The following is a 12,015-nucleotide window of genomic DNA, read 5'->3' on the forward strand; positions in this document are numbered from 1 at the left end:
AACCATAGATCAAGGTTACCGGTTTCACTTCCACACTTTACCAGTCAAAAGAGGAATGCCAAATCTACCTCCAAATCAAAAACAGAGGCTCTACGCCAGATAATGGAGTTAGCAAACATGAGAGCTGTGGAAAGAGTGCCAACAGCAGAACAAGGAAAGGGGTTCTATTCCAGACTATTCCTAGTTCCAAGAAAGGAAAAAGTTGGAGACCAATTCTCGACCTGTCCACCTTAAATACATACATCATTGTCCCAAAATTCAAAATGCTGACCCTACAGCAACTTCTTCCCATGCTGGGCAAGGAGTCTTGGCTGGTAACTCTAGATCTCAAGGAGGCATACCTGCACGTCCCCATTCGACCAATCTGCAGAAGATACCTCAGATTTCTTGCAGGATCAGAGCACTATCAATTCTCAGCATTGCCCTTTGGCTTATCTACTGCCCAGAGTATTCACAAAATGCCTGGCATCAGTAATCGCCCATTGCAGACTACAGGGAATTCAAATTTACCCATACCTGGACGACTGCCTGCTACAAGGGGACAACAAAAGCAAGCTGACAACAGATTTACAAAGGGTCATTTACTTGCTACAAGGACTGGGATACACAGTCAATTTACAAAAGTCAAGGCTGATACCATCCCAAACAAGGACATTCTTGGGCTGAATTGGACACAGTACAACAAATGGCATTCCTGACTACAGAAAACAAAAAGAACTTCCTCTTTACTTCTTGGCACTAACAAAACTGAACAAGTTAACAGCAAGAAAAGTTCTGCAGGCCTTGGGCTTCATGGCATCATGCATAATCTTGGTCCCATTTGCCAGACTACATATGAGGAAACTACAGTGGTACCTAAAGAATTTATGGTCCCAACACAGACACAGTCTAGAAACAGAAATCCCACTAATTCCATGCTTAAAACAGGAGTTCCTATGGTGGGCTCAGGCATGCCAGTCAAACCCAGGCCTACCCTTTCGCAGATGTCAACCAAGCCAGACCATCACAACAGACGCTTCAGACCTAGGATGGGGGCCCACATGCTGGACAAATGCGTGCAAGGATTGTGGACACAGGATCAACTTCACCTGCACATCAATCTAAAAGAAATGCTGGCAGTAAAACTGGCAATCCAAAAGTTCAAACCATTTCTCAAAGAGGGCCAGTTGATGATAAGGACAGACAACACCACAGTCATGTGGTACATCAACAAACAGGGAGGCACTCATTCATACCCCTATGCAGAATGACCTTGGAGCTGTGGACCCTGGCACTCAGCTACAACATTCAGTTACAGCCAATATTTGTACCGCGGAAAGACAATACTCTAGCAGACATATTAAGCAGAACCACTTCGGATGCCCACGAATGGAAGCTGCACCCGGACATCTTCAAGACCATCTCAAAGAAATGGGGAATGCCACAGATAGACCTATTCGCATCACCTCTCAATCACCAGCTCAAAAAATTCTGCACAAGGACATTCCGCCCACTAGCATGGAAAGTGGACTCACTCTCCTTCAACTGGAAAGGCCTAACAGCATATGCATTCCCACCTCTTCCTTTGATACACAAGGTACTACTAAAAATCAAGGAAGAACGTCCAAAGATAATCCTGATAGCTCCAAACTGGCCAAGACAACACTGGTACCCACTACTGAAGAGCATGTCTCGGAACAATATGTGGCCAATACCCTGATGCCTTTGATGTTAACTCAGAACAACTACAGCATCATACATCCAAACCTAAAACGCTGCAACTGACTGCATGGAACATCACATAGCAGCAGCTAATCCAGAACTTTCACAAAGAGTTAAAGACATTATTCTTGAAGCGCAGACCTTCAACAAGAAGGAACTATGCTGGAAAATGGAAAAGGTTTGTCATTTGGAGTACGGAAAGAGGAAAAGATGTGTCAAACATAGATATGCCTAACATTCTGGAGTATCTGGCGAACTTCTTCATTCAGGCCTGTCCTACTCCTCCATCAAGATACATGCATCAGCTATTTCAGCAGAATACAGCTTTGATCCACCTGTTTTTCGCACCCTTTGCTCAGGCAGTTCCTCAGAGGAATCAAGAATGTAAAACCTCCAAGGAAACCACCATTACCAGCTTGGGATTTAAACTTTGTGCTAGAAAAGTTGACACTATCACCCTTTGAACCAGCAGCAACAGCAGACCTACAACACCTGTCATGGAAAACTGCTTTCCTACTAGCAATTACTTCAGCAAGGAGGGTTTCAGAACTTCAGGCCTTAATGGCAGTGCAACCCTTCCTAATCTTCCACCAAGATAGAGTGTCCATGAGGACTAATCCTACATTTATGCCCAAGGTGGTATCCAGAGTGTCTTTAAACCAGGCAATCCACCTACCTACCTTCTTTCCCAACCCACAAAACAGAGGGAAAAGGATACTGCATACCTTGGATGTACATAGACAGCTACGCTACTACTTGGACAGAACAAAAATAGCAGAAAGACTGACCAACTTTTGTAGCCTATGCAACAGGAAGGGAAGGAAAAGCTATTTCCAAACAGACAATCTCCAAATGGATAGGAAATTGCATACGATACTGTTACTCCTTCCATGGAAAACCAATTCCACAGAACATAAGACCTCATTCTACAAGGGCAACAGCCACTACCACAGCCTTCTTACGAGGAGTGGCAACCAAAGACATTATTGAGGCGGCTACTTGGACCTCCGTGCATACATTTGCCAAGCATTATAATTTGCCTCTATATTCCAGATCCCGAGCAGGGTTTGCCACTGCTGTACTGCAAGGGATCCTAAACACACCATAATCTACTTTTATCCACCTCCCGTAGTTGGCTATGGTATTCTACCCACTTGCTATGACTGCAGCTGCATCCACGAAAGACATAGTACAGTTTTGTACCTACCATAAATGTAGATGTCCGAACTGGATAGCATCTGCAGTCAGGATTACCCTCCCTCCTTCCCCTCTGTGGTACTCCTAGGGTGTTTACCCTCCTAATAGCTAGCTGTTGGGGGGGGGGGTCTTTTATGGTGTATTTGTTTGTATATATGTACATATATGCTTATTGTTGTGTTTACCTCTATCTATTTGGAAACATTGGCATCTATCCAAATTTTAGCCTGCAAGAGGGCTACTGGCATCTGGGGCAAGAAACACTGAGGAAAATGGCGTCGGCTGATGCTTATATACCCGAAGACCAACAGAGATGACGTCGGGTGAAGTGCGACATCAGCCGAAGCCGGACCCGGACTTTGGAATCCGGCCGACTGCAGGGCTGCCTGACGACAGGACAACCCACTTGTTATGACTGCAGATGCTATCCAGTTCGGACATCTACATTTATGGTAGGTACAAAACTGTACTTTCTCTACTTGGAAGGCAAGATTCCTTTGTCTTCCTCCCCTACCTCTGTTGCCTAGAGTCCTTCATGGAATTAAGAGGGACAAGAAAAAATCTCTTGGTGACTCTGTTTTGGTCCAGACACACACAGATTTTGTGTCCACTTGTTTTTCACATTGCAAGGGGTAATCATTGCAAGTTGCCTCTTAGGATGGACACGCTCATACAAGACAAGGAAGCTCTTATTCACTCTAATTTCCAGTGTGCATTCAACTTTTAATGTGGTAGAGATTTGATTCCTTTCTTGTATGACATTTCTGAGGATGTGCTCCATATTTTAAGTAAGGCTAGAATACCTGCTACCAGAAAATCTTGTATGGCTAACTGGAACAAATTTTTTGTTTGTTGCAAAAAGAGCCAAGAACTTTTCGGTGGGAATCCCTTCTGCTCATTCTTTGTGAGAGCAACTTAATTTTGTACTGGCATACACTTCAGTTAAAGCTCATTTGTCAGCCGTTTTCTGCTTGTTTGCCTATAGGTCCACCCCTTTCTTTTTGTTTTGAGGTCAGACAGTTTCTGAAACGTGTCCTTCACGTCTGGCCTTAATTCTCTTCCTTGGAACCTGAATTTTGTTTTGGAAACAAACTGACCATAGGTCCTTTAGAAACAGGTGCCAGTTCTTTCAAGCTTTGCACATGGGAAAACTGTTTTGTTAGTGACTTTGATGTCTACTAAGAGTTTCTGAGCTACAAACACTGATGGTTATTTCACCTTTCTTAGCCTTCCATAAGGAGAGGGTTTCACTCAGGATTACTCCTTGTCCAAGGTGGTGGATGAATTGTCCTTTCAAGAAAATAAATTGGGATTGCCAATATCTAAGCAAGCCATTTATTTCTGAATTTCCCAAGTAATATCTTTCTGCTGTGCTTATCATGGGGAAACTTTCTATTTTTGTCAGAACTCCTTTTATTAGTGTGCTAGCTTCCTCGGGAGCCTTTTTCAAGGGACTGGATTTTAGAACAGTTATTGAGGCGGCTACCTAGTGGTCATTGTATACTTCAAAGATTACAAGTTGGATGTGTTCTGTAGTGCTTCATCTTAATTTGCTGGATTTATTCTTCAGGGATTGTTTCACCATAATTCTTCTTCTTCCTCCCTTTCCCTTCATTAGCTTTGGTACTCTGCCATTTGTCAGTGATACTGCAACAGTGATCTTGGAGAGAGATAGTACAGTTGTGTAAGAACTTACCATAACCGTAGATAGCATACTGATCACTGTTGCAGTATTACATCCCTCCCTACTTCCTCTTTAGTTGGGTTTGGTTGTCTCTCTGGCCAAAGTAGATCTCTTCCATCTTCTTTCATTGGCAGATATGTACATACAAATAGGTTCTTAAGAAATTTGTTTTTGTACATCAGTTAGGTGACTTCTGCCTTATAGATTTGGTTTTATGTCTGACATGAGGCATGAAGGATGCCCAGGCTTTGGTATGCTGGCTGGACACATTGATAGCTGTACATCCAGTTAGGCTTTGGAGTGCTGATCAGATGTATAGCTATCCTTGGCAAGATATCACATTTTTCAGTAGTACTGCAACAGTGATCAGTAAGACTTCTGTTATGGTAAGTGCTTAACACAACTGTACATCCCCATTCTTATCTCATGAGTCACAATGTAGTTATTCCCTTTTGTCTGAGCTGGTGCAGTGTTGAGTTGGTGTATCTGAAGAGTAGAGATGTGACAGGAAAATGGTGCAGGGAAGCACTGCCTGTGGAAATTACATTTTTAACTCTTGTTACACTTCTGACCCCCCCCCCCTCAAAAAAAAAAGGATCTTACTCCACCGTGGCCCTTAGCTCTATCCTTGAAAAGTTGACATCACCCACCTTTGAACCAGCTGCTTCTGCATCCCTAACATTTCTAACCTGGAAAGCTATCTTTACTGATTTCTTACTTCAACTTGAAGGATTTTTAATCTACAGGCACACAAGTGCAAAGAAAATGTTCTAATATCCACAGTGACAGGGTGGCTCTGCACATAAACTCTCCTTTCATGCTTAGAGAAGCCAGAGTTGGCCATTCACTCTCGTTGTCGTTGTCTACCCTTCAAACTATAGGGGAGGCTATTCTGTACTTCATGTATGCAGGTAGGCAATTGAGATTTTACTGAGAAGGACCAAAAAAAAAAAAGTGGAAAAGTGAAAATGACTTACTGTTTAAGTGTAGGGAGGAAAGGGCCCCTGTTCAAACAAAACTTCTCTGAATGGTTGGCTGATTGTAGTGATGTCTCTACTCACTTCATGGCAAGACATTCAGTCTGTTTTAAAAGCTGGCATAGGTTCATAGATTAGTACTAAGCTAACTGCCCTTGCGAGTCGTTTTTAAGCCTAGCCAATTATCCCTTGTGAGACTCAAACCCTGCACCTTGTGATTGTAAGGCAAACACCTTAACCATTAGGCCACCCTCCCAACCATCTTGTCTTCATTCTGTTCAAAGCATTACAACCATGACATGTTCTGTAAAGCCAGGGCAGGTTTTGCCATAGCTGTCTTGCAAGGGCTATTTTAGCCAGCACATCTTCTTGCTAATCTTCCTGATTGTAAAGACTGTTGCAACAGTGACCCATCTGGTGAACAGTAGCACAGCTGTGGTAGGAACTTTTAGTTCTAAATGTTCAAGTAACATTCACTGTTTAAGTACTCTTCTCCTCCCTCCACCTCTTTTCTTCCTGTCCTGTGGGCCTTCATTGGTAGGTTGGGTCCACACACACACACACACACACACACACATACACACTGTTCCACCCTGCTTTCTGTCTCTGTCAATGAAAGGCATCCTTGCCTTCTTCAATTTCCCTTTAATATAGAGAAGCAGCTTCTGGGGTTGGGATTGTGTTTGACATTGATGGGGGCAATTACTTCTTCGGTTACCCATCTGAGCAGTTAGTGCTGTGGATCAGCCACAGTTTACTGGATGCTATATGGACAAGAAAGAACCAAAAGGTGAGGTGGGTGTACTTCCCTCTTGTACTTGATAGTCCTATTCCAGGTGGAGTGGCATCCCTCTGGCTTAGAAAGAAAGGTGCAGTGTTCTGGAAATCAGACTAGCTGTTGGGCCTTCTGTGCCAAAAGTTCCAAATTTAAAGACTATTGCAGCAGTAAGAATACTCAATCTATAGTTATGGTAAGTTAATATTGCTGTACCTTTGACTATTTCGTCTTAGGCTCATTTCTGCATTTGGCAGCTGCATACTTCTTAAACCTTTGTAAGGACTGGGGATGCTGTTTTCAACAAATGTCGTCACACAATTTATGTATTTATTTCTTAACAGATCTGCGGTTATCTATCAGGATTGTTACCGACTGATTGAAACAGAGGGAAAACACGATGTCTGGTGCATCAGTGAAGGTGGCAGTGAGAGTGCGACCCTTTAACTCTCGGGAGATTAAGCGGGACTCCAAGTGTGTTATCCAGATGCAAGGAAACTCCACATGTAAGTAAAATGTATCCTGATTTGAGTGCTATGCAGGGCTGCAAGGGGTTGCCTTATTCATTAAGTAGCTTTTGATCCAAACTGCTATAGGCAAGATGCCTTGCTCACCCTGAAGGAAAGCTGTGATGCAAAGTCTAGAATATTGGAATTGGGTACTATGACAAAGTTTAGGTGAAAGAGAGGAAATAATATCAGATGTGTAAATGGAGGCTGAATGGCAACTGTGCCGGTTGTTGTAGATTTTCATCTTTAAGGAGCAGGGCAAGTCTACCTCAAAATTCATTGAGGGTTAGGAGCTGTGTACAGGTAACTTGCCTCCTATTGGCACTCACTGCTCCTCATACAAAACCTGGAGATGGTGTCTGAAACTTCACAGAATGAAAAAAAATCGCTAGTAATAAGGTCCTCAAACTTCTTTCTGTTTAACTGGGGCTTAAATTTGCTGCTGGAATTTAATGTGGATTCTGTGAAAGCTATTTCTCCCAACATATGCCAGTGTCATTGTTTTAGGTACCTAAGCTGGCAAAGCTCCAAATCCACATGGCTCACATGCCGAATCTAATTGAATGTCTGGAGGAGGTCATTATTCAAAGAGTGCTTTAATGTGTATGTGACACGCTTTTTTTTTTTTTTTTTTTTTTTTGCAGTACTTTCCAGGGAAGGTTAGGAATGAATAGACTAGCTCTGATATGCTTTAGCTATTTTTTTTTTGTTTTGTACTGAGGCTTGTTTCTACTGCATTCCATGTTATAGCTAGACCAAGGTAGATTAGATGAACTATTGTACTGCAGTTCTGTTGCTTTGTTGCCTCATTCTGGGACAGGAGGTTCATATCTGGTCCCATGTGGGATAATTTGGTAGGTGGTTTATCTTTGCATAAAATTAATGTTCGTTGTAAGCTACTTTGTTCTGAAATTTGCAGTGCATCTTAATAAATTTGCTAAAAATTTGGATTTTTCTTTTATCAAGATGCATAAGTGATACTAAGCATATTTTGTAGAAGAAAAGTCATTAAACATTCTGCCTTATGTTAATAAGAGATGCTTCACTTTACACATTTTTAGAACACAAAATTATAAATCTGTTGAATCTTCAGTGCATGTAATTAGAAGGGCACATGGTCTTTCCATTGTAGTCTGTCTCTGTGTAACATTTGTATTTTGAGCATTGCACTAATTTGTACTTAAGGCACCCCTTACTCTAGTATTTGTACATATCAGTAGATTTTCTTTAATCTGCTGCTGTTGCTCACTCTTTTACTGTATGCAACAGTTTCTTATTCAGATTTCTTACAAACACCATCACAGGAAGTGTGCATCTTTTCTTTCTGTCCGTGTTTGTTTCTTTGCTGCTCATACCTCTCAACTGTCCCTGATTTTGACTCAAAATTTAACTCTGTCCCTCTTAATCCCTCCTAAAACTAGTGACTTTTGCAGGAAAGGTGGTGAATTACACTTAATGAATAATGACAATAATTAAGAGTTATAAAGTTCTTTTACTTCAGAAAATGTGTATTAATTCATATGCTCTGATTCTGTCAATGTTTCAAGTTAATAGGACTAATATTTTAAAAGTGTCCCTGATTGTCCCTGATTTTTTCTTGACTTGTCCCTGATTCTGTTGAAATTTGTCCCCAATTGGTTGAGAGGTCTGCTGCTGCTGTTTACGCCTCTGCTGTTCGGGTGCAGTTTTGTTATGGTTTTACTTTGCATAGTGGAAAGCATCTGCAGTACTGTGTGTTTTACTAAATGTGTGCGCACATGCTTGTCTGTATTACTCATCTTATGTTCCTGACCTGTGAATACGTTTTGATGCACATCCTCCCTTTGTGGGTGTGTGTTAATTATTTCTAAGTAGAGTTTGTGTGGGTTCTGCATTTGAGTAATTCTTTAACTGATTTCTAGCTGTACTTCACATTTTTGCTGTGGTATGCACAAATTACTTTTTAAGCTGGATCAGTGTGTACTGTTGAGTTGTGGTATGTGCTGAGGCATACAGCACTATTCGAAATGCATTAAGCTAATGGACCTCAGTGCTGCAGCTCTGTAATTTTTGTGTCTGCTTAAGGAGCCAATGTGACTTGTAGTTGCAGTTAACAATAATTTAGTAGTCAGGAAAACAAGGTTGCCAGAAACCTACAAGGCAGTTTTGTTCAGAAGTGAGCACTCCATCCAGCTTTTAATGCACATTGTTTTTTTTTCCCTTTAAACCCTGCAGATGATTCTGTAAAAATAAGTGAATTAGGCAAATGAGTTCTAGCATTCTAGGCTGTGCAGACTACTTGATCAGACTAAAGCATCCAGGTTGCCATTGAAGACTTAATAGTTTTGTGTAGTGGATCATGAATGAATAATGATTTGGATGAGAAGAAATATTTGTCACATATAGTGCAGTTCCAGTGTGATACTCTGTTCATTTTCACTTGTCACAGTGTACATCTTTCATGCAGGATTTGTAAATTTTGGGGATTAACTAGAAGGCAGGATGCCATGAATACCTACCCTGTTGTTGTTCAATAGATGCGTGTTTTCTTGGTAATTTTTAGACCACTCAAAACGTTACATAAATTGATAATTCACTCCTTCCTTTAAACCACACTTTTCTTTCTGAACATTGTTCTGCAGGTATTAATACCCAAATTCCATGTATTTATATGAAATTTGCTCATCTCATTTTCTAAAGATCCCACCTCCAGGTTTTATGTCCTTTACATATTCACTACTCAAAACTTGGATTAGGACTGGTTTAGATTTTAGTTTGTTTTTTAGTAATGACTTTTTGGTTAGCCAATTGCATTAAACTTGGGCCTTACTATGTCTTTGCAATTCAAATCCTTTAACCAGTTCAAAAGACTTATTCCCTCGATTGCTGCCATTTGTTCCCCCAACATTTATGTCAAAGTAATCTGTATGATGAATTTAAAATCTGCTAACCTGTTACCTCCCAGACATCATTTCCATTTTTCTTTACCTTACCCATCATATCTTCAGCATTTGCTATCTGGGGGGATCCCCTGAAGTCTACTTGTCGTGTAAAAATACTCGTGCAAACGGTTCAGTGGAAAACTCCTAAAATTTTGGATATTTCTTACTTGGGACCCCTCAAATTTCATCTTGTCTTTTTTCCCCTTTCTATTTTAAACTCTTCTGATTTTTCTAATTATTATGCATTAGTTTGCACCGTCTACCAGTTATCCCTTTAACAGTATCTTCTGTCTATACTTGATTTAAAAATTCCAACATTCCCTTTCTCCTTGCTTTTACACGTTCTGTTCTTGTTAGGGAAGCAGTCTTTCACTGCAGACCAAACCCCTGCTTTGCCTCACCTTTCTCTATTTTTTCTTGAGTTATTTGCTCCCAAAACATTGATTCCTTGCCATTTTCATCAAAGATATTCTAACTTGTTTTGGCTATTATATATACTTTTCCTTGCAGATTTTTCTGTGGGTAAAATCATCTTTATCCCTTTCTGTAATGGATTAGTGCTTGGAATGCTATCTGGTAGTTTGAGTGAAAATATTATGTATGGTTGTCACTAATTGTCTTAAGGAATTGCATTCAAAGTCTCTCTCAAAATCCTTCCTCGTCCTCATTTTCCACTTTAATGTTTCACCTTTTTTTTTTTTTTTAATTTTTCCAGTTCTTTGGGGTTTCTAATACCATGATGGGAATGGACCCCATTCCTAAGTCAAAGTACAATTAAAGTTCATGACATTAGTATTGTTTCAATCTTTGTCAACTAGAAGTGCTCTTCGCAGCACCCGCAATGTGCCCAGTAATGACTACTCCTGCAAAACTGTGCGGGGTTACATGTTTTGATAACATATCTAAATATGATTGTAGATTCTTTTTTTATAAGGCTCGTTGCTCCTCCTACTATTGGAACTGTCTGGGTAACTTTTTTCCACATTACTCTCGTTTCTGCCTGCAAATCTTGATATTTTATGACTGTCTCTCTCTGTACACAAGGCACAGTAGTCATTGGGTGTGGTGTATCTTTTGAACTGTTGGTAATGGGTGATCCCTTGTGATGTAGACTTCATCATTTTCTGTGATGCTTTGTGACTCATGTTTCCAATGTTTTTCAGCCACTTAAGTACCATAATGTTTGCACAATCCCCAGTGCATCAGTTTTGCCGTATAATTATGCCTTTCAGTATACAGTCCTCCTGCCATTAGTATGTCACAACCAGCAACGAGGTGTGCAACTGTTTCCAATTCTGTTTTACAAAACCTACATTTGTCCGTTTCTGCCACATGTTCAATGGACTTTGTAAACCAATGTGTACATAGTCCGCAATGTGTACATAGTCCGCTATCTTGTGCCGCCAATGTTAACCTTTCATCTCTTGGTTTGAATTTGCCACTCTGTAACCATTCCTGATCAACATGAAGTTCTTCCAGAAGTTTTCTATACTTGCAACTATATTTATGCATTTTCCACATTTCTTGCCTTCTCATCTGGTCCTTCACCATATATTATTTTGTTTTTTGGCACATTCAGTTGCTGCCTGATTTTTTTTATCTACTTGTGGTTTGGTTTGCATTGCTGCTTCACGCCAATATGCTTCTGCTAGACTAATCAGGGAAGTTATCTTAGATTTATTCTCTTCATGTTGCAAAACTTTCACTATATTTGGGTCTTGTGAGGTGAGCAAATATGGGGAGTCCCACAATTGCAGAATTATACATGTAATCAATTTCAAGTAGACCCATCCCTCCTTTGGAATGGGGAATGTATAATAATGGTATGCACTGATTTTTTATAAATCATTGGTGAGCATAAGACAGGGTGTCTTGGAGAAGAGTTGTGGTATTGTATGAGGAAGTCAGGAGTGGCAGAGAAGTATGTAAGAGTGGTACAGGATATGTATGAGGATAGTGCGACAGTGGTGATGTCTGCGGTAGGAGTGATTGATGCGTTTGAGGTGGGATTGCATTAAGGATTAGCTCTGAACCCTTTCTTATTTGCATTGGTGATGGACAGGTTGACAGACTTGATCAGGCAGGAGTCCCCATGGACTATGATGTTTGCAGACTACATTGTGATCTGTAGTGAGAGTAGGAAACAGGTTGAGGGGGCCCTGGAGAGGTGGAGATATGATACGCTGTGTGCGACCCCTAACGGGAACAGCCGAAAGAAGAAAATTTGGTGAGCATGAAGCATCCTCCTTGT

At 40.8% G+C, this 12,015-nt stretch overlaps 1 protein-coding gene across 1 annotated transcript in view; it reads left to right on the forward strand.

Annotated features, from left to right (window-relative positions):
* Positions 1-12,015, forward strand: part of KIF1C (kinesin family member 1C) — a gene marked incomplete in the record, with an annotated part of 1,373,479 nt that overhangs the window by 192,914 nt on the left and 1,168,550 nt on the right. Inside the window, 1 exon segment of the mRNA XM_044077100.1 lies at positions 6,679-6,840. Coding sequence (XP_043933035.1) covers positions 6,735-6,840 — 106 coding nt within the window.

Source organism: Protopterus annectens, chromosome 7.part0 (genome assembly GCF_019279795.1).
Source record: "Protopterus annectens isolate FY-2018-M chromosome 7.part0, PAN1.0, whole genome shotgun sequence".
Classification (NCBI taxonomy): Eukaryota; Metazoa; Chordata; order Ceratodontiformes; family Protopteridae; genus Protopterus; species Protopterus annectens.